We start from the raw sequence: 19,608 nt of genomic DNA on the forward strand, positions 1-19,608 counted from the left end.
TATTATTCATCTTGTGTGGATCTAACAGCCAATCTTGGGTCTCACGAAACATCATTTGTTGTCTGCCAAATCGTTTGTACTGATGGCAAAGAGAAGTTTCATAACTTTATTTTTTTAGGATATTTAAATACACATGCAGTGAAGATAATGTAGGCGTTGCCTGGACCACATTTGTGTGGCTATTAATGCTTAATATATATTTTTAATGAAAATGAAAAGAGGCAGAGTGGTGTTTTATGATATATTTCTCCTGGAGCGCCTCGAACGCGCGTCTATTTCGCTCAAACTCTCGATTTCTACACGCGTCCAATTCGCAGAGGATGCGCGAATGGATTCAATACGCCAGGCGAATTAGGCCTAATATTAATGGCCATGTCCTTAATAACGTTATAACTGTTAGTTATTATTACTTTATCTTTACTTATTTAATTTGCAAGTTGATGTTTAGTCATTAATAGAGTAACTGATGAAAAAAGTCGGTAGTTGGAACTTGGTGCAGCTGACGTTAGCTAACGTTAGCTGTCTGTCAATTATGCTGAATCAACATTGCTTGCGCTATGGTCCAGCCGTCGGCCCCAGCTCTGGGATACAGACCGCATAGAGACAGACCCACCTCCTATGAATGTATTTTCTTTTTAACAGTTAACGTTACAGGACCTACACTAGTTCTGGGAAAGAAAAAAATGAAAAATCTTTGTCTCAATAGACGCTTATTACAATAAAAGTAGTTTAATTATTGAACATTAGAGAGAAAGAAAGTAAAAAGGAAAAGAAAGAGCAATCAATTTACAGTCAAAATCAAAATGAAGTTTAAAATAAAGCGGTTAAATACAAGGTTTTTCTTATGGTCTTAATTTAATAGGCAATTAAAGATTATTAACAAATATTAATCTATATACTATTATGAAATATTTTATATATTGTTAAGCTAAATCGCCCAGACCATTTAAACCTAACGAAAACACTGTCCTCTCTGAAACATTATTGAAAGATGATTGATACAAGACACCTAAAAGCAAAATGGATTTGTGGTAAATTTTAGTAAAGAATGTATTACTGTATGTAATCATAAAAGGTGAAAAAATGTCTCACTCCATGCTGTGAAGGTTTCAAATATGAACAGAATGTAAGAGTTAATCAACCAATAATTAAATAATATAATTTAACATTGGATTTCTTTTAATTTACTCTTAACATTTTTTTCTGCTTACACTAATTGTAAAAAACAAAATTTCACTTTCTCAGGAGGAGCCATTCTTAAATATTTTGGTGGTCGTGGAGAAACATTTCAGGAGGCTGACACCAGAGATGACACAAGTAAATATTTCCCACTGCCTTTCTTTTGAACAGTTTTGTGCGCAACTTCAACATAGCTAATTTTCCTCTTGCCAATAAAAAATGTAGTTTTATAATCATAATTCACTATGTTGTCTTATTGTACTTTAATATTAATTTAAAATTAATGTGTTTTATCTACTCTGCATACTGTATTTATGATTATATTATAATCTCAACAGCTGGAGGAGGTGACTCTACTGCTGCTTCAGTAGGGCAAAGCGAGCCGCATACCACTATGGCTAATGTTGCTGGTAAGTTAGCTATATATTGTTAATGCTAAATGATTAATATTTATTTGTTTACAACAAATTAACCTTATGTATGAAAGATGTAGAAATTTGGCAAATGTGTAATCTTTACTTTTACTGTTTCAGTGAGTGTACTTTAATAAGCAGTAAAATAATTGTAGGCAAACATGTTAAAAGAGGTACAGATGAAATGTGTAAGGGTTAGATTGTATACAGTTGCTGGTTTGCGGTGGCAATACTCCATTATTCACTGCAAGGCAGGGCCCCAAAATTATCCTGCTCAGGGCCCCCAGATTTACAAAGCCGGCCCTGGTTATAAAATATTATACCTGTTTGAACACTGCTCTCCTCATGGTCGTCTGCCATTAATCAAAAAGGAAGTAATGTGCAAGGACCGGAAATTGGATCAACTCATCACCAGTGTTATTATGTTAACTCGCTGTAATTACACCGACTCCAACCACTGATTTACACTATAAGTGCCATTTAAATCAACACCAGAATCAACATTTTTCAACTCTGATAAATTAACACCATAAAAACAACTCTAAACAACACTGGATATTTTGCTGTGAACTCTGCAACATCATACTGCTGTCAATAATAAATGCCTTTCTTAATGTTCTGTCTGGGTCTCAAAGTCTATGGTATAGGGTTAATTCACCCAAAAATTTAAATTCTGTCATTAATTACTCACCCTCATGTTGTCCCAGTCTAGACAGCAATTTAATCACCACTTTCAAAGGCCCAGAAAGGTAGTAAAGACATCATTAAAATAGTCCATGTGCCTACAGTGGTTCAACTTTAACTTTATGAAGCGACAAGAATACTTTTGTTGTGCTGAAAGGCCTCCATTGGCACAATGCACGGTTCACTCTCAAGACCCTTAAAAGGTACTAAAGACGTCGTTACAAAGTCCATCTCACTACAGTGGTTCTAAAATAACTTTATGAATCGGCGAGAATAGTTTTTGTGCGCAAAAAAACCCTAAATAACGACTTGTATAGTGATGACGATTTCAAAACACGGCCTCATGAAGCTTCGAAGCGTTATGAATCAGTGAGTCGAATGAGCAGTTTGGATCGCCAAATTTCAGCAGTTTGGCGGTTTGACACGCGATCCGATTCATGATTCGACTCATTGATTCATAACGCTTCGAAGCTTCATGAGGCCGTGTTTTGAAATCGTCATCACTATATAAGTCAGTATTTAGGGATTTTTTGCACACAAAAACTATTCTCGCCGATTCATAAAGTTATTGTAGAACCACTGTAGTGAGATGGACTTTGTAACGACGTCTTTAGTACCTTTTAAGGGTCTTGAGAGTGAACCGTGCATTGTGCCAATGGAGGCCTTTCAGAGCCATCAGATTTCAACTAAAATATCTTCATTTGTGTTCCGAAGACGAACGGAGGTCTTACGGGTGTCGAACGACATGAGGGTAAGTAATTAATGACAGAATTTTCATTTTTGGGTGAACTACCCTTTAAAGGTCTTCATGATATTGTGTCATTTCTTTGTTTAGAATCCAGTATTCCTGTAATTCTATTGTCTTTTATGTCATGCTCGTGCTATTGAGTTGTTCATGACAACTGTGTTTATGTTTTTGGGATGTAAGGGAAGCCTTTTTCACTGAACATTCAACCTGGATTACCATAGTAACACACATTGCTTTCACTTATTGATGACATCATACCCTCAGCCAGCTGGCACAGCAGATTCCGCCATAGTCGTTGTCTGGGTTACGTGTGTGTGGGGCGGAGCTATCAAAATAGGGGCGTGTTTGTTTTGGTGATTTGAAATACAACATCGGTTACCAGAAAGCACTTACCCCACCTTTAATGTTTCATCAAGCAGATCTCGGCAGCTGTTGACTACCATAGTATTTTTCCCCTCTAGGTAGTCAATGGCTGCTGGGATATGCGTAGTTACAAACATTCTTCCAAAAACCTGTATACAGGTATACAGGTTTGAAACAACTTGAGCATGACTAAATGAAGACATTACATTAATTTCCAATGATTGCTAAAAGAGCATTCAAAAGAACAGTCTTTAAAAAGCCCCATCTATTACTTACGAGGGTTGATTTGGGCTGTTATATCTTATAATATGGAATAATTCTGATTTGCTGATTTGTGTGTTTTCTTTCTGTTTGTCAGGAGGAAGTAGATGTTCGGTGTTGACGACAGTGTGTCTCGGACTCATCTGTGTCCTTCTGCTGGTCACCATACTGCAGCAAATCACCAACACAGCACAGAAAGACAGAGTTGAAGAGTTGACTCAAACTGTCAACAGCTTACAGGACAACTTAACTGATCGAGCTGAAAAAATCCTCCAACAACACAACACCATCATGGCACAGAGAGACCAGATAAAGAATTCAGAGAACACAGTTGAAGGGTTAAGTCAAACTATCAACAGCTTACAGGACAACTTCAGGGGTCTAACAACTGAAAAGGATCTGTGTCATCAACTCACCAAAAGGATAAGTATGGCAAACTCTGATGACATCATCAAATCTTACTCCCTCAACGTGACAGTCCCACATACTTTCAAACAGTTTAATAAGAAGATACTTTATAAAGACAGTACATTACGCGTATACAGACAGGAGCCATCTTGGAAAACAGTTTTGAAGAATCAAGCCACGAATGTTGTGCTAAGCTGAACTTAATTCCTATCGATCAGCTCACTTAGCACAGCGTTCGTGGCTCGATTCGTCGAGACTGTTTTCCAAGATGGCTCCTGTCTGTATACGCTTAATGTACTGTCTTTATAAAGTATATTCTTATTAAACTGTTTGTACACTTACAAAGTTCTCAATGCTTTCATTTTTCACCGGAGTTGTCCTTTAATTCATGATCCTATACATGCAGCTGTATTAGCCATCCTCAAATATCACAAGCACATCTACAATGAAGCCATTTGACAAATTGTAATGCATGAAATCGAAATAGCTGCAAAGGTATAGCAATAACAGAGAGAAAAACGAAAATGCTGTTGACATCACCAGCTTCAAAGGAACATGCCGACTTTTTGGGATTTTAGCTAGCCCACCGCTAGCCTAGCTTAGCACAAAGACTGGAGGTAAACGGCCTGCTGCTCAATAAGTGACAAAATAACACCAACATTTTATTATTTACATGTTGTGATGTGTATAGTGTACTAAGACTGACGGAAAATGAAAAGTTGCAATTTTCTAGACCGATATGGCTAGGAACTATTCTCTTATTCCTGCGTAATAATTGAGGAACTTTGCTGCCGTACTATGGGTGCAGCAGGTGCGATGATAATACATGTAAATGGGAAAATGTTGGGGTTATTTTGTCACAGACAGAGTTATGGCACGCACAGAGATGACAATGGTATGTATGGACCTGTCTAACTGTGGGGGATACGGTGAATAAGCTAAAGTCCCAAATTTTGTTTTTGGAGAGAGCAGATAGTGCTCTGTAGAGCAGTTTGTCCGTTTAGGGCTTCTGTAAAAAAAACATAATGGCGCAAAATGGTGATTTCACTGTAAGGGGATCCGTGGTTTATGTAGATTGAAATGGCTCAAGGTAATAAAAACATAACAGTTCATTATGTAAGGTCTTTATACACCACTGAAAACAGTTATTATATGACATTTCTGCCAATATATCTTTATAAATAATACACACTACACCTTTAAACTCAACAAGTGTATGTTTGTGGTGTATCCATAGATGAATCACATATAGCTTTGACACTGCCAGGCCTTTAAAGGACAACTCCGGTGAAAAATGAACCTAGGGGTAATTAACACATGGTTACCGAGTAGATCGTTCTCTGGGATTCGTTTTCATGAAAATCGAATGTAAAGAGATTTATCTCTAAAAACAGATTAGCTTATAACGCGAGTAAATGGGGCACAAATTCAACAAGGCTCAAAATAGCCTCACACTAACACGGTAGCATAATGAGGGTCCCTACATGCAAACCGAAGCATTGAGAACTTTGTAAGTGTACAAACAGTTTAATAAGAAGATACTTTATAAAGACAGAATATTACGACAGAGCCATCTTGGAAAAGTCGACAAGTCGAGCCACGAACGTTGTGCTAAGCTGCGATAATTCCTATCGACCAGCTCACTTAGCACAGCGTTCGTGGCTCGATTCGTCGAGACTGTTTTCCAAGATGGCTCCTGTCTGTGTACGCGTAATATTCTGCCTTTCAAGTACTTCACGCAACTTTTTCCAGAAGTTTTTGCTCAAAAGTCTGAATATTATCCAATTTAAATGTTATTTTTAATGTGATGACCAAAAACATTTTTGTTCATCCTTCAAAGACTGTCCCCATTTGTAAAACAATATGTTTCATGATGTAGGAAAACTAACATTTGGTGAAGAAGAATAATAATAAAAAAACACTTATTTTACAATTTTAAAAGCATTAAATTACCACTATATCAAGTAGATGGAAGCAGAGGGGCACTTATGAAAGACCCTGAAAGCAAATTTACAGTTTATTTTTTATTTTTTTAAATATCCAATTAGAAGACCTGGTCTGACAGCAGGATACTGTAATTCTAAATACAGTACAAAAACTGTGAAACATTTTTTTCAGATACTAATGCTATAATAACAGGAAATATCATTCCCTCAGTCATTGATGCACGCGTAAGGGGAAAACTTTATTTTTCTCCAAATGCTGTGCACCTGCACAGACTAATGATTTTTCAGCTTGCCAAAATGACTGGGGCCGACTGGCTATATAGGTTGGGCTGAAACATTCTTTTACGATTTACTCACGTTGTGTCAGTTTCAATTCATTAGTGCCATGCTACTAGCGCAGGACGTAAGGCCATCCTGCACGCCCATAGTCTGGGGGCACTTGGTGGCAAGGGCCCCGTAGCAGATTACATAATTGATAGTAGACACATAAAAACTAATCTGGTAAGGCGGACTGAGGTCAGAAACCAGAGGCCATGTCATGACGCCATAAGTAAAGGAACTCGAACAACAGGAACTATTTAGGCAGACAATATCCATGCTTGAAAAGCAGGGTTGTCTGGGTTGTGAAATCTGGCAAAGGTAGACGGCGAGGACCATCTGGCCGCTGCACATATGTCAGCAATGGACACCCTGCTTCATAACTGGTAGCGTGTCCTCCGAAGCACACAAATAGCTGCTCTGATAGCCAGAACTGGAGGTTGCGCTGTGCCCATAGGAGGATGCGGTGCGCTAGTCTGTTCAGTGGGTCCCCTTTGGTGATTTATATACCACTCTCATGTTGTCACAGCAGACAAGGATGTGGTGCCCCCTGAGTTCTGACTGGAACTCCTTGAAAGCAAGAAGAACTGATTTTAAGCCAGTTAATGTGCCAGTTCGTCATCTGCCCTGTCCAGAAGCCAAAGGCTGGCCTGTCGTCGCATAGGGTGTCCCAACACTTAATGGAGGCGTGCGTCTAAGGGAACTACTGAGGAGGCTACTGCCATAAATCTCAGTAGTTTCTGAAACGTATTAAGGGGAAAGAAGCCACTCAAATGTTGAGCGGCGTTAGTATCTGTATTTTCAGAGAGCGCTCCGGAAAAAGACAGGCCTGCATTTGGGCTGAGTTGGTGCCCCCAGGAACAAGATTTTTTAGCTGGGAAGCTTTTTTTGGATTGAACTCCAGATGTTGCAAGTGGCTGAGGAGTAAGGATCTGTGAGCGCATGACACCTGCTTTAATTGGGATAAAAGCAACCAATTGTCGAGATGGTTTAGAAAGCAGCATCAAACTGTCCTTCACACGACCAATCAACTGGGACGTAGTTTGAATAGTGTGCTGATTGTGGTCAGTTGCGCTGCGCAGTTCCTTGAAAGTAGCTGGGTCTGGGCTAAACTCATCCATAGCGTACAGGGCCGGCCCAAGCCCTTATGGAGCCCTAAGAGGAATTTTATGTCAGGGCCCCTCGGCGCCACCAATATTATTGACTATTGTCAATTCTTGATAATTCGCACACCCAGTATCAATGTTAGTAGTCGTAGCTGTGTTGCTTACATGTAAGCAACACAGCTACGACTACTAACATTGACTACTGACTACTAACGTCTGGCTGTCATGTTTTTACCCTTATACGGTTTTTAATTAAGTAGCAAACCCACAAGAGTGGTCAGGTTTTATAGGGTTAGTTCACCCAAAAATGAAAATAATGTAATTATTCCTCATCCTCATGCTGTTCCAGAACCGTAAGACCTCTGTTCATCTTCGGAACACAAATGAAGATATTTTTGTTGAAATCCGATGGCTCAGTGAGGCCTCCATAGGGAGCAAAGCCATTTACACTCTCAAGATCCATTATCCATGTACTAGAAACATATTAAAATCAGTCCATGTGAGTACAGTGGTTCAATGTTAATATTATAAAGTGACAAAAATATTTTTGGTGTGCCAAAAAAACCTAAATAACGACTTATATAGTGATAACCGATTTCAAAACGCTGCTTCATGAAGCTTCGGAGCGTATTGAATCAGCGAGTCGATTCATTGGTTCAGAGCGCCAAAGTCACGTGATTTTGGCAGTTTGACGCACGATCCAAATCATGATTCGACTCACTGATTCGATATACCCTCCGAAGCTTGTTTTGAAATCAGGTGTGGAACGGGCTGAGAATTAGGGGTGGGCGATATCTCTATTTAAAATATATTGAGATATTTTTTAAACACGATATGGATTTTGACATATCGTATATATCGATATATTGTTTATATTTAATTCTGATTCTGCCACTTTGCTTGTTTGCCTTCTCTGTGCTGTGCTGGCCCCCGCTCGCTCGCCCCCCGCCTCCTTGCTTTTGTTCCCCTTCCCCTCGCGTGTTGTCATGGCGGCATCCGCAACCAGCTCGGAGGCTACAGAACTCGTCTTAAAAACAACTGGCTCCATTATATGGAGATACTTCGGTTTTAAGGCGTCGGACGAACAGCAGACAGATGTCTACTGCCATGAATGCCGACAGTTGGTTCTCAAACACTTGATCCAAGATACAGTTTACCTAGGCAGCATTACTTTGCAAGACAAGAACTCCCGCGACTGTACACTACGGAGAGAGAGCGGCTTGCTTGCTGGAGAAGGTTACTTACTATGCCCTTGATTTGAGTTGTTTTATTTTTGAATGAAAATTCATTATTTGCATGCGTTTTAAAGCCTTGCGCGTAGGGCACCATGCGCTTTCCTGAGCGTGCGCATTAAAAGCCTGTCAAACAAGTGATTACTGGACTAAATCTTACTGCGCTAATACTGTCAAATACACACAAGGTTAACATAAACACAGTCGGTTATGTCTAAAGTGAAAGTAAAATCGGTGTGTGTCTGTATATTAGATGCGTGAAAGTCTTAAATTGACTGCAGGGCAGCCTAGTGAACACGCTGCTGCTTGTCCTTAAAGGGACAGTTCACTCTAAAATGATGTCATTATTTACTCACTCTAATGTTGTTCCAAACCTGTATTCATTTCTTCTGTTGAACACAGACAGCTGATGGTAGCGATTGACATTCATATTATTATTTCCTACAATGGGGACCTGCAACTGTTTGGTTTCCAATATTCTTCAAAATATATGTTATGTTCAACAGAAGAAAGAACTTTATTCAGGTTTAAAACAACTTGAGCGCCAGTAATCAATGACATAATTTTCTTTTTTGAGTGAACTATTCCTTTAGTGGTTAATAAAATAACAAAAGACAAAGACAAAATCATTCACGGCTCTTGACCGAAAAACTAATACAGTAGCTTTAATAAGAATCAATGTATATTTTATAGGGAAGTCTATGTAGTGTTTTATTTTTACATTTATTAATTCAATTTCATTCTTAAATGCTGCTGTACAGCTCTGAGCTGCCAGTGTAAATCTTTATAAATATATTTTTATTTTATATTATACAGTACACCAGGAATGTGTACAAGGTTTTTTAAAGTAAAGTTTTAAGTTTAAGTAAGGTTTTTCAAGTCTTTTAAGTAAAATAAAGAAAGAGTATTGCAATAAACAAAATAGCATTTTTTCCTCCTTAAGCTCTTGCTGTTCGGCTAAGAATAGAATAGCAAAAATCTGATGCAACTAGCCATCAGAACCGAACCGAAAACCGTGGTAAAAAAAACCGAGGTATGTATTGAACTGTGGACTTACAGTATTGTTGCATCCCTACTTTGTTCCTACATAAACTGCCTACCTCTTTGCACTTCAATAAAAACAAAGACTTTGTGGTATTTGGCATATTTGTTTTTGCAGTAGTTTTTGGGGGGTTATTTTTCCTGTAAAGATATCGAGATATGTATCGTATATCGAGATATAGCAAAATATATCGAGATATATTTTTTGCTCCATATCGCCCAGCCCTACTGAGGATGAGTAATAAATGACAATATTATTATTTTTGGGTGAATTAACCCTTTAATATTCAAAGCCTTGCAGTACTACAGTTCAGACTGGGATATGTACTTTTTTTTTAAAATAGTGTCTTATGCTGAATATGCTCACTTTTCCCCAGGATTCTTTGATGAAAAGAAGGTTCAAAAGAACAGCATTTTTCTGAAATAGAAAGCTTTCAAAAAATCCTGAAAACATTGTACACAACTGATAATCAAAAATGTTTGTTGAGAATCAAATCATCATATGAGAATGATTTCTGAAGGATAATTCAGCTTTGATCACAGGAATAAATTACATTTTACTATATATTCACATAGAAAACAGCTGTCTTACATTATAATATTTCACAATATTACTGTTTTTACTGTATATTTGATCAAATAAATGCAGCCTTGGTGAGTAGAAGAGACTTCTTTTAAAAACAAGAAATGTTTTATTTCTTTCAAACATTAAACAGAGCTTTTATTTTTATTTTTGCATTCCATTCGACTATGTAGAAAAAAAAGTGTAGGCTACACAATAATTCCAAGGGGACGATATAGTTTGCAGAAAAACTGAGTTACTGAGAAACTGGAAGCTATGTTGTATTCTGTCCAAAACATGCAGCACGTCAGACAAGATATTCACACTAAACCATAGCATTCTCAAATCCATCCATTCATAAAAAGGTTACCGGGTGTAATGGGGTTCGGAGTACTCTTGGACAGGAAGGAAGAAGGTGGGGTCGGCGTGACTGGGACTTGCAACTTTATTAAGCAGTCTTTCTCATAAACAAACATAAATAACGCACGAGGGCGCATCAATCGTCAATGGTTCACTCTTCTCTCTTTTAGTTGATCTCTCTGGTTCAGCACAGTCACTCTCCTCTGCTTTGGCAGCTCAGATGGCAAGTCCCAGTCGAACTCTCTCTCCCATCTCTCTCCCAGCAGCCGCTTATATGCGGTCTCTCCACGCCAATTACTGCAATCAGAGACAGGTGTTCGTCATTTGCACTTGACCTACTTACCGACCGCTCGGCTCCGCCCTCTCTCTCCCGCTACAGACCTCGCGGGACCACGCCCACCCCGCCACATACCCCCACCGCCCGTCTCAGGCCGGGGAGCCATCCGGCCTGCAGCCTCCCCCCCCCCCCCCCCCCCTCCTGGAGAGGAAGTCAGCCACAGCCATCTGAGCACCCGGCCTGTGGACCACCTTGAACTTAAAGGGTTGTAACGCCAGATACCAACGGGTGATCCGCGCGTTGGTATCTTTCATGCGGTGGAGCCACTGCAAGGGGGCGTGATCCGAACAGAGGGTGAACTCCCGCCCGAGGAGGTAATAGCGAAGGGTGGGAACGGCCCACCTGATGGCCAAACACTCCTTCTCTATGGTGCTGTACATCGTCTCTCTCTTAGAGAGCTTGCGACTGATGTACAGCACCGGCCGCTCTTCACCCTCCACCTCCTGGGACAGGACTGCGCCCAACCCCCTGTCCGAGGCGTCAGTCTGTAGGGAAAAAGGGAGAGAAAAGTTAGGAGCTTGTAGGAGCGGTCCACCACACAGAGCAGCCTTTATCTGGGTAAAAGCCTGCTGGCACCGCTCCGTCCACTGAACTGTATCTGGCACCTCCTTTTTAGTTAGATCAGTCAGCGGGCTGGCGAGCTCCGAATAATTAGGCACAAACCTCCTGTAATACCCCGCCAGCCCCAGGAACTGTCTAACCTCCTTTTTGGTCTTGGGTCTCGGACAGGTCGCAACAGCTGCGGTCTTATCAATTTGGGGACGCACCTGCCCATGACCCAAGTGGAAGCCCAGATATCTTACTTCCACCCGCCCAATCGCACACTTCTTTGGGTTGGCCGTGAGCCCCGCCCTTCTCAACGTCTTCAGGACAGCTCGCAAGTGCTGCATATGACGCTGCCAGTCCGCACTATAGATGATGATATCATCTAGATAGGCAGCGGCATATGCAGCATGCGGCCGGAGAATTCTGTCCATCAGACGCTGGAAGGTCGCAGGAGCCCCGAACAAGCCGAAAGGAAGGGTGATAAATTGGTGTAATCCAAACGGCGTGGTGAAAGCTGTTTTTTCTTTGGATAGAGGAGACAAGGGGATCTGCCAATATCCCTTTGTTAAGTCCAGCGTCGAATAAAAACGAGCAGTACCTAGCCGATCAAGCAATTCGTCAACCCTTGGCATTGGATAAGCATCGAATTTTGACACCGCGTTTACCTTACGGTAGTCCACGCAGAACCGGACCGAGCCGTCAGGTTTAGGGACTAAAACAATCGGGCTCGCCCAGTCACTGTTGGACTCTTCTATTACCCCCATGTCTAGCATAGCTTCTAATTCTGCCTGAACGACTTTTTTCTTGTGTTCAGGTAAGCAATAAGGCCGGCTGCGAACAACCACGCCCGGCTCCGTCTCAACGTGGTGCTGAATGAGGTCGGTCCGGCCGGGTAGGGGCGAGAACACGTCAGCAAATTCTGCTTGTAAACGACTTACGTCAGTGAGCTGCGAGGGTGAGAGGTGGTCTCCTCCCGAGGCCAGAGCGATAGATTGAGGCTTTTGGACCGCCACCGGCCCGAGATCCTCCTCTCCACTCACTACCGTCGCAAGCATCACTGACTCCGCCTCAGACCATTTTTTGAGGAGGTTGAGGTGGTAGATTTGACGTGCCCCGTCCCTATCTGACCGCACGACCTCATAGTTGAGCTTGCCAACTCGCCGTGTGACCTCAAAGGGCCCTTGCCACTTCGCGAGTAATTTAGAACTCGACGTAGGGAGTAATACAAGGACTTTATCTCCCGGTGAAAATTGACGCAGTCTAGTGCCTCTGTTGTAGAGCTGTCGTTGTCTGTCCTGAGCCTGCAACAAATTCTCCATTGACAGCCGCCCCAAAGTGTGGAGTTTTGTTCTCAGGTCCAGGACATACTGAATTTCATTTTTGCTCGCTGAAGGTCCGTCCTCCCAAGCCTCCCTAAGGACATCCAGCACCCCCCGAGGCTGGCGTCCATAGAGAAGCTCGAAGGGGGAAAACCCCGTGGAGGCTTGCGGGACCTCGCGAACAGCGAACAACAGAGGCTCTAGCCACCTATCCCAATTTTTGGCGTCCTCGTGAACGAACTTACGAATCATGGATTTCAACGTGCGATTAAATCGTTCCACCAGACCATCTGTTTGTGGGTGATAGACGCTGGTGCGAACCGATTTAATGCCCAATAATTCATACAGTTCGCGAATCATTCGTGACATGAACGCCGTGCCCTGATCGGTGAGAATCTCTTTCGGGATTCCCACCCGGGAGATTAAGGAAAACAGTGCGCTCGCCACACTTTTCGCCGAAATAGTGCGGAGCGGAACTGCCTCCGGGTATCGTGTTGCATAGTCCACCAGAACCAATGCAAAGCGATGCCCACGTGCTGACCGTTCTAATGGCCCGATGAGGTCCATGCCAATTCGTTCGAAGGGGACCTGCATCAACGGGAGTGGGCACAATGGTGCTTTTGGGGTGGCCGGTGGATTCACCAACTGACATTCACGACAAGACGCACACCACCTGCGTACATTCTTGTGAATGCCCGGCCAGAAAAGTCGGGCCATTAGACGGTTAAGTGTCGCCGCTGTTCCTAAATGCCCGGCCATAGGATTCGCGTGAGCCGCCTGGAAAAGCATTTCCCGACGGCTTTTAGGCACTAACAACTGGGTTGTATCTTGTTTTGTCTGAGCGTCTTGGGTCACTCGATACAACCTATCTTTTAAAACAGAAAAATAAGGATAAGAGAGCGGCTGGTCAGGATGGAGGAGATGGCCGTCGATGGAACGGACCTGACTAAACGCATGTTTAAGCGTCTCATCCTGGGACTGCTCCAGGGGAAAATCATTGCGGTCTGTGAGGGTGGGTAGCTCGAGACCGCTCTGTTCCCCTGGTAGAGCACCCAGAGGTCCCGAATCCACCTCTCCCAACTGAGCAACCGTCTCTTTCCTTTTTTTACACTTTCCCCAAGAGGCATCCTCACACAAGTGCCCCAATAGCTTATTAAATGCTGGCCAATTGGTACCCAAAATTAGTGGATGCTGGAGGTGCGGGTTAACTGCAACCTCAACACTATGCGTTTTACCCCGAAATTGAATATCCACGGGCAACAACGGATAGTTCACCACTTCCCCGTGCACACACCGTACCTTAACCATGCGGCCGTTAACCAACGCCTTAGGTTGAATCAAGCTTTGATGGATGGAGGTCTGGTTACACCCTGAATCCACCAGAGCTTGATAAGTACCCCCCTTGATACTCACGGGTATCTGGTACAGGCCAGCTTGATCGGGGGCAGCTTGCGGCGCGTCGGGGACCCGGATCAATGTCCCCACCTCCATCACCGGACACCGATCGATAAAATGTCCGGGATCCCCACAACGCCAACAAGCCGGCCCAGACTTCCCCGCCACTCTAGTGGCTGGCAGCGGTTCCCCAAATTGGCGCGGAGAGAGCGCCGACGCGGATGTGCTGGGGAACGGGTCGCTGGTCGCTCCCCCTCCTCTAGCTGCTGGTCGTGGGGCTGCCGGAATCTCCGCGGGCAGCCCTGTCCTCCACCTCGGTGCTGGCCTGGGCAGGAACCCGCTGCGCGACCTGGGAAGAGGGACAGGCTTGGAGAGAAGAGGGGGGGGGGGGGAAGAGAGAGAGAGAGAGAGAGAGAGAAGCCGAAGGAAGGGGCTCGCCGACCCCGTGGCACGCCACCATGTGGTCCTCCGCCAACTGGATGGCCTGGGACAGCGACGTCGGGCGGTGGCACTGGACCCACTGCGCGGTCTTCTGGGGAAGCCGCGCGATGAACTGCTCCAGCACCACACGGTCGATGATTCCCTCGACGTCGCCTCCGCCGGCCATCAGCCACTTGCGGCACGAGTCCCGGAGCTGGTGCGCGAAGGTGAAGGGTCGGCCGGATTCGCCGAGGGTCAGGCTCCGAAAGCGCTGCCGCTGTTGCTCTGGGCTCCGGCCGACCCGCTGCAGGATGGCGCGCTTCAGGTCTTCGTAGTCCAGGAGATTCTGGACTGGCAGTTGGTGTGCGGCTACCTGCGCCTCTCCTGACAACAGCGGCAGGAGCCGCATTGGCCAGTCCGACCGGGGCCACCCCCGGGACTCGGCGGACCTCTCGAAGAGGTCGATGAATGCCTCCGGATCATCCTCGGAGCCCATCTTCGAGAGGTGGATGGTGGCGGCCGAGTCGGTTGTAGACGGGGGGGTGGCCGGAATCTCCCGGGCCATCCAGCTCCGGAACAGCTCGCGGTCTTCATGCTGGGCACGAATGAGGGCCTCAAAACGCTTGTCCTGTTCGGCCCTCACGGCCAGCAGATCGTCGTGGGTCTGTTGGTGAAGACCAGCGAGCGATGATACCAGGTCCGCAAGCGGCGTCTTTGGCGGGGTCTGCATGGCGGCGGCTCTCTTCTTCCTTCCCGGGTTTCGGCACCAGTGTAATGGGGTTCGGAGTACTCTTGGACAGGAAGGAAGAAGGTGGGGTCGGCGTGACTGGGACTTGCAACTTTATTAAGCAGTCTTTCTCATAAACAAACATAAATAACGCACGAGGGCGCATCAATCGTCAATGGTTCACTCTTCTCTCTTTTAGTTGATCTCTCTGGTTCAGCACAGTCACTCTCCTCTGCTTTGGCAGCTCAGATGGCAAGTCCCACTCGAACTCTCTCTCCCATCTCTCTCCCAGCAGCCGCTTATATGCGGTCTCTCCACGCCAATTACTGCAATCAGAGACAGGTGTTCGTCATTTGCACTTGACCTACTTACCGACCGCTCGGCTCCACCCTCTCTCTCCCGCTATAGACCTCGCGGGACCACGCCCACCCCGCCACACCGGGCAACTGACGAGTATGTTTTAGCGCTGATTTTTCCTCACTCATGCAGTGCTGAACCAATCCGTGCATATATTAGAAAACTTAACATTTTGCAGTTTATTTAGTAATTGTTTGAGGCTATTTCGCGATTTCAATCATCGTAAAATGACATTCAGCAAAAAGTAATTTAATGTGCGCTTGGTGGCCAAGTGGCCAAGGGGGCTCGCTTATGCCTTGGGCCGGCTCTGATAGCGTGGAGGAGTTTGGCTTGAAACACTTGAAGGACCACGATTGTATGGAGAGTGGATAAAGCTTGACGGGCTACAGAGTAGGCTCTGGCCATTAAGGCAGATGTAGCCCTGCATGGCTTAGAGGGGTAGACAGCCTTGGCTTTCCATCTCAGGGCCGTAGGTGGGTAATGGTCACAACCTCCACAATAAAAGAGTAATGGTCACAACCTCCACAACAGCCTTGGTTAGTACATGTTCCAGGCCCAACATCATTTGGCTCCTTAGCCAGTAGGGGCAGAGTCTTCCATGGAGTCCAACCACTCCTCTGCATCAGAAGCTGCCAATGAGTGTCATTGACAACATTTTCCTAGGAGACCCCCAAAGGAGACCAATCCGTTAGTCTCAGTGAAAAAAGAGGATTCCCCTCACTGTGTGTAGAATGAGGCACACGGGATATGGGCAGACGTGAGTTAATTTAGTCCCTTTCGCTCTGCACCGCGACTCTGTTGCTTCATCTTATAAGGCTCCAGGCTTTCTCTGAGAAAGCGGTCCGCAAGCTCAGCGAGACTAATGCGTGGGGGCCGGCCAGGCAAGCGACATGTTCTACAGTGCCCATCTGAGGTGTAGGGAAGTCCTGTATGTGCCACACATACGTGGCGTGGCATTTTGAAACAAATGCCGCCAAAAATATGCTCTTTTACACGTCAATGACTGATGCAATGCAAGTAAACCGTATAAGGGAACTTGCAGGCGAAGCTGCTGCCAGTTGTTTACTGCAAATGTACAGTGTTTACAGTAAAGGCTCATGCAGTTTAACAGCATGCACTTCTCATTAATCTTAACGTATGATAGGGAAAAAATACTACTTACCTTTTCATTTATACACTGCTAAATGAGATTTGACTAGTTTTACCAGTCATAAATCTACCTAAATAAATCTGCAATGCTAGATTGACTCCTTATATCCTAGTTTCAGATATCAAAATTAATTTTGTTTAATTACTGTTTGATTGATTAAAGATATCTGACATTTGAATTGCAACTTATTCTTAAGCAGTGGGGAATTCATTTAGAGATCTGAATTTCATTAGGAAGAAGTTAATTAGATTTTTTTATTCTGGAATAAGAATTATACAGTACAAAATAATAAAATTGCAATATTAAAATCTTTCAAAGCTGAATCATGATGGGGTTGAATGAAAGTAACATGGTGTAATGAAATTTACATTTGAAACACGTTTTAACACCAGGACCATTTGTCTTTTTTTCTTCTCCAGTCATGTCAGATCTCAAGATAATGGTGGTTGGTAAAACTGGAGCTGGAAAGAGTGCATCAGGAAACACTATCCTGGGAGAAAATGTGTTTGAAGAAAAAATGTCTTCTGAATCTGTGACTAAGACATGCCAGGAACATCGGCGCAAGGTGAAAGATGGAAGCATCTCAGTGACTGACACTCCAGGACTGTTTGACACAAAAGACAGTACAAATCTACTGAAGCATGAGATTGAGAAATGTGTCAACCTGTCTGTTCCTGGTCCTCATGCGTTTCTGCTGGTCATCAGACTGGACGCGAGATTCACAGACGAGGAGAAGAAAACAGTGAAATGGATTCAGGAGAACTTTGGAGAAAAAGCTGCTGATTACTCCATCATTCTGTTCACTAGAGGAGATCAGATAGATAAACCTATAGAGGAGTTTCTGACCGAAAACAGGCAGATTGAAGAGATTGTTAGACAGTGTAAATCCAGGTATCATGTTTTCAATAACAAAGATAAAAATCCATCACAGGTTAATGAGCTGCTGGATAAGATAGCAAAAATGGTGATGGAGAACGGAGGAGGACATTATACAAATGAGATGTACAAGGAAGCTCTGAAGAAGCAGAAAGAGGAACATGAAAGCCGGAGGTTGGAAGAACAGGAACACACGTACAAGGAAGCTCTGAAGAGGCAAAGAGAGGAAGATGAGAGACTGAGGTTGGAAGAACAGGAAAAAATGCTCGAGGAAGCTCAGAAGAGGCAGAGAGAGGAAGATGAGATACGGAGGTTGGAAGAACAGGAAAATATGCTCAAGGAAGCTCAGAAGAGGCAGAAAGAGGAAGATGAGAGACGGAGGTTGGAAGAAGAGTTAAACATGTACAAGGAAGCTCAGAAGAAGCAGAGAGAGGAAGATGAGAGATTCAAGAACACAAATGATAAAAGATCAGCATTCATGGACTTTTTTAGCAGTTGTTATAGGTTTATTATGGATTGTATTGAAACAATATATAATTTCATAATATAAATAACCTACACTGTAAAACAAACAAACATGTAAAAACAGTTCCAAATACATAACTACTGAATCACTTTAGACACACACATGTTCACTATAATCAATAATGTGAAATTGATAACATAACCAATATCATCAGACTCTTAATGGATCATCAGTAACTCAGGACATTGCACAATGATTATGGGGTGGGGAAAAAATCGATTCACCCACGATTCATACAGTGAAGACTATTCTGTGTATTATTTTAATTTTGATTATTCAATTTCTGTAGTATTTCTTAAAGTTGTTATGAAATCTGTCATGTATGTTTTGGTTCAATTTTACAGTTTCATGTCTTTAGTTTTGTAATTTCTCACAGTCATGCTTCCTGTTTGTCATTGTCTTCATGGGCGCGTTGGGGGATGGGGGGTTGTTGGGGGGGGTGTCTGGTCTAAGGCGATTCGGTTTTATTAGTATTAACAGTACTAGTAGTCAGTGTTGGGTAAGTTACTCTAAAAAAACAATTAATTACTAGTTACTAATTCAATAGTGTAATTAGATTGCTGTAAAAATTACTCTGTCCAAAAAGTATTTAATTACTTATTACTTTCTAAATGACTAGTTAAGTGATTCAAGGATAGACATGAAATGGCTGTTTTAATTAATTCAAATACATAATATAAAACTACATAAATTATTCTTATTAACTGACCAAGGTATTACACAAATGTAATTAAATTACAGAAAAAATAAGAGTAATCCCTTACTTTACTTTTTCAAGGGAAAAGTAATTAAATTACTGTAACTAATTACTTAGTAACTAGTTACACCCAACACTGCTAGTAGTAATGTAATAGAAATTATAAATGTGTAATCTACAAATAAAGTAAGTTACAAATAAAACAATATTACGCCTTATTTCTGTATTTCCGCCAAAATGTTTTCGAGTTCGACAAAGAAATCCGATAATCAAAAAAAAAGAGAGGTTTCAGAGAGAGAGAGAGAGAGAGAGAGAGAGAGAGAGAGAGAGAGAGAGAGAGAGAGAGAGAGAGAGAGAGAAAATGGGGCGTCAATTACTCACCCAGTTCTTCAAAAATAAAGGTATACCTATGTTTATTTGCGCATTACGCGGAGCTTCCTTTGCTGTAATTTTTTTATTTATTTATTTACAGGGACAGTGCATATTAATGAACATTTCTGTCAATATGCCAGAGTTAGCCAAAAGGCTATTTTTCACCTGAGACAGATGTCATCCTAAAAGAGAATAAAAAAAGTTACATTTTACATAACAATATAACAATTACAATACAATTTTAAAAAGCACTAAGTTAAGATGT

At 42.9% G+C, this 19,608-nt stretch overlaps 1 protein-coding gene across 1 annotated transcript in view; it reads left to right on the top strand.

Moving 5' to 3' along the window:
* The window catches only part of LOC307132980 (uncharacterized protein), a 116,255-nt gene extending 97,056 nt beyond the window's left edge, over positions 1 to 19,199 (top strand). The window contains exons 4-7 of the mRNA XM_079827646.1: positions 1,246 to 1,317; positions 1,518 to 1,589; positions 3,746 to 4,075; positions 17,292 to 19,199. Coding sequence (XP_079683772.1) covers positions 1,246 to 1,317; positions 1,518 to 1,589; positions 3,746 to 4,075; positions 17,292 to 18,298 — 1,481 coding nt within the window. The 3' untranslated portion in view covers positions 18,299 to 19,199. The remainder of the gene's footprint in view (positions 1 to 1,245; positions 1,318 to 1,517; positions 1,590 to 3,745; positions 4,076 to 17,291) is intronic.
* The last annotated feature ends 409 nt before the right edge of the window (positions 19,200 to 19,608 follow it).

The sequence above is a fragment of the Gobio gobio genome (genome assembly GCF_949357685.1).
Source record: "Gobio gobio genome assembly, chromosome: 10".
NCBI classification, from domain to species: Eukaryota; Metazoa; Chordata; class Actinopteri; order Cypriniformes; family Gobionidae; genus Gobio; species Gobio gobio.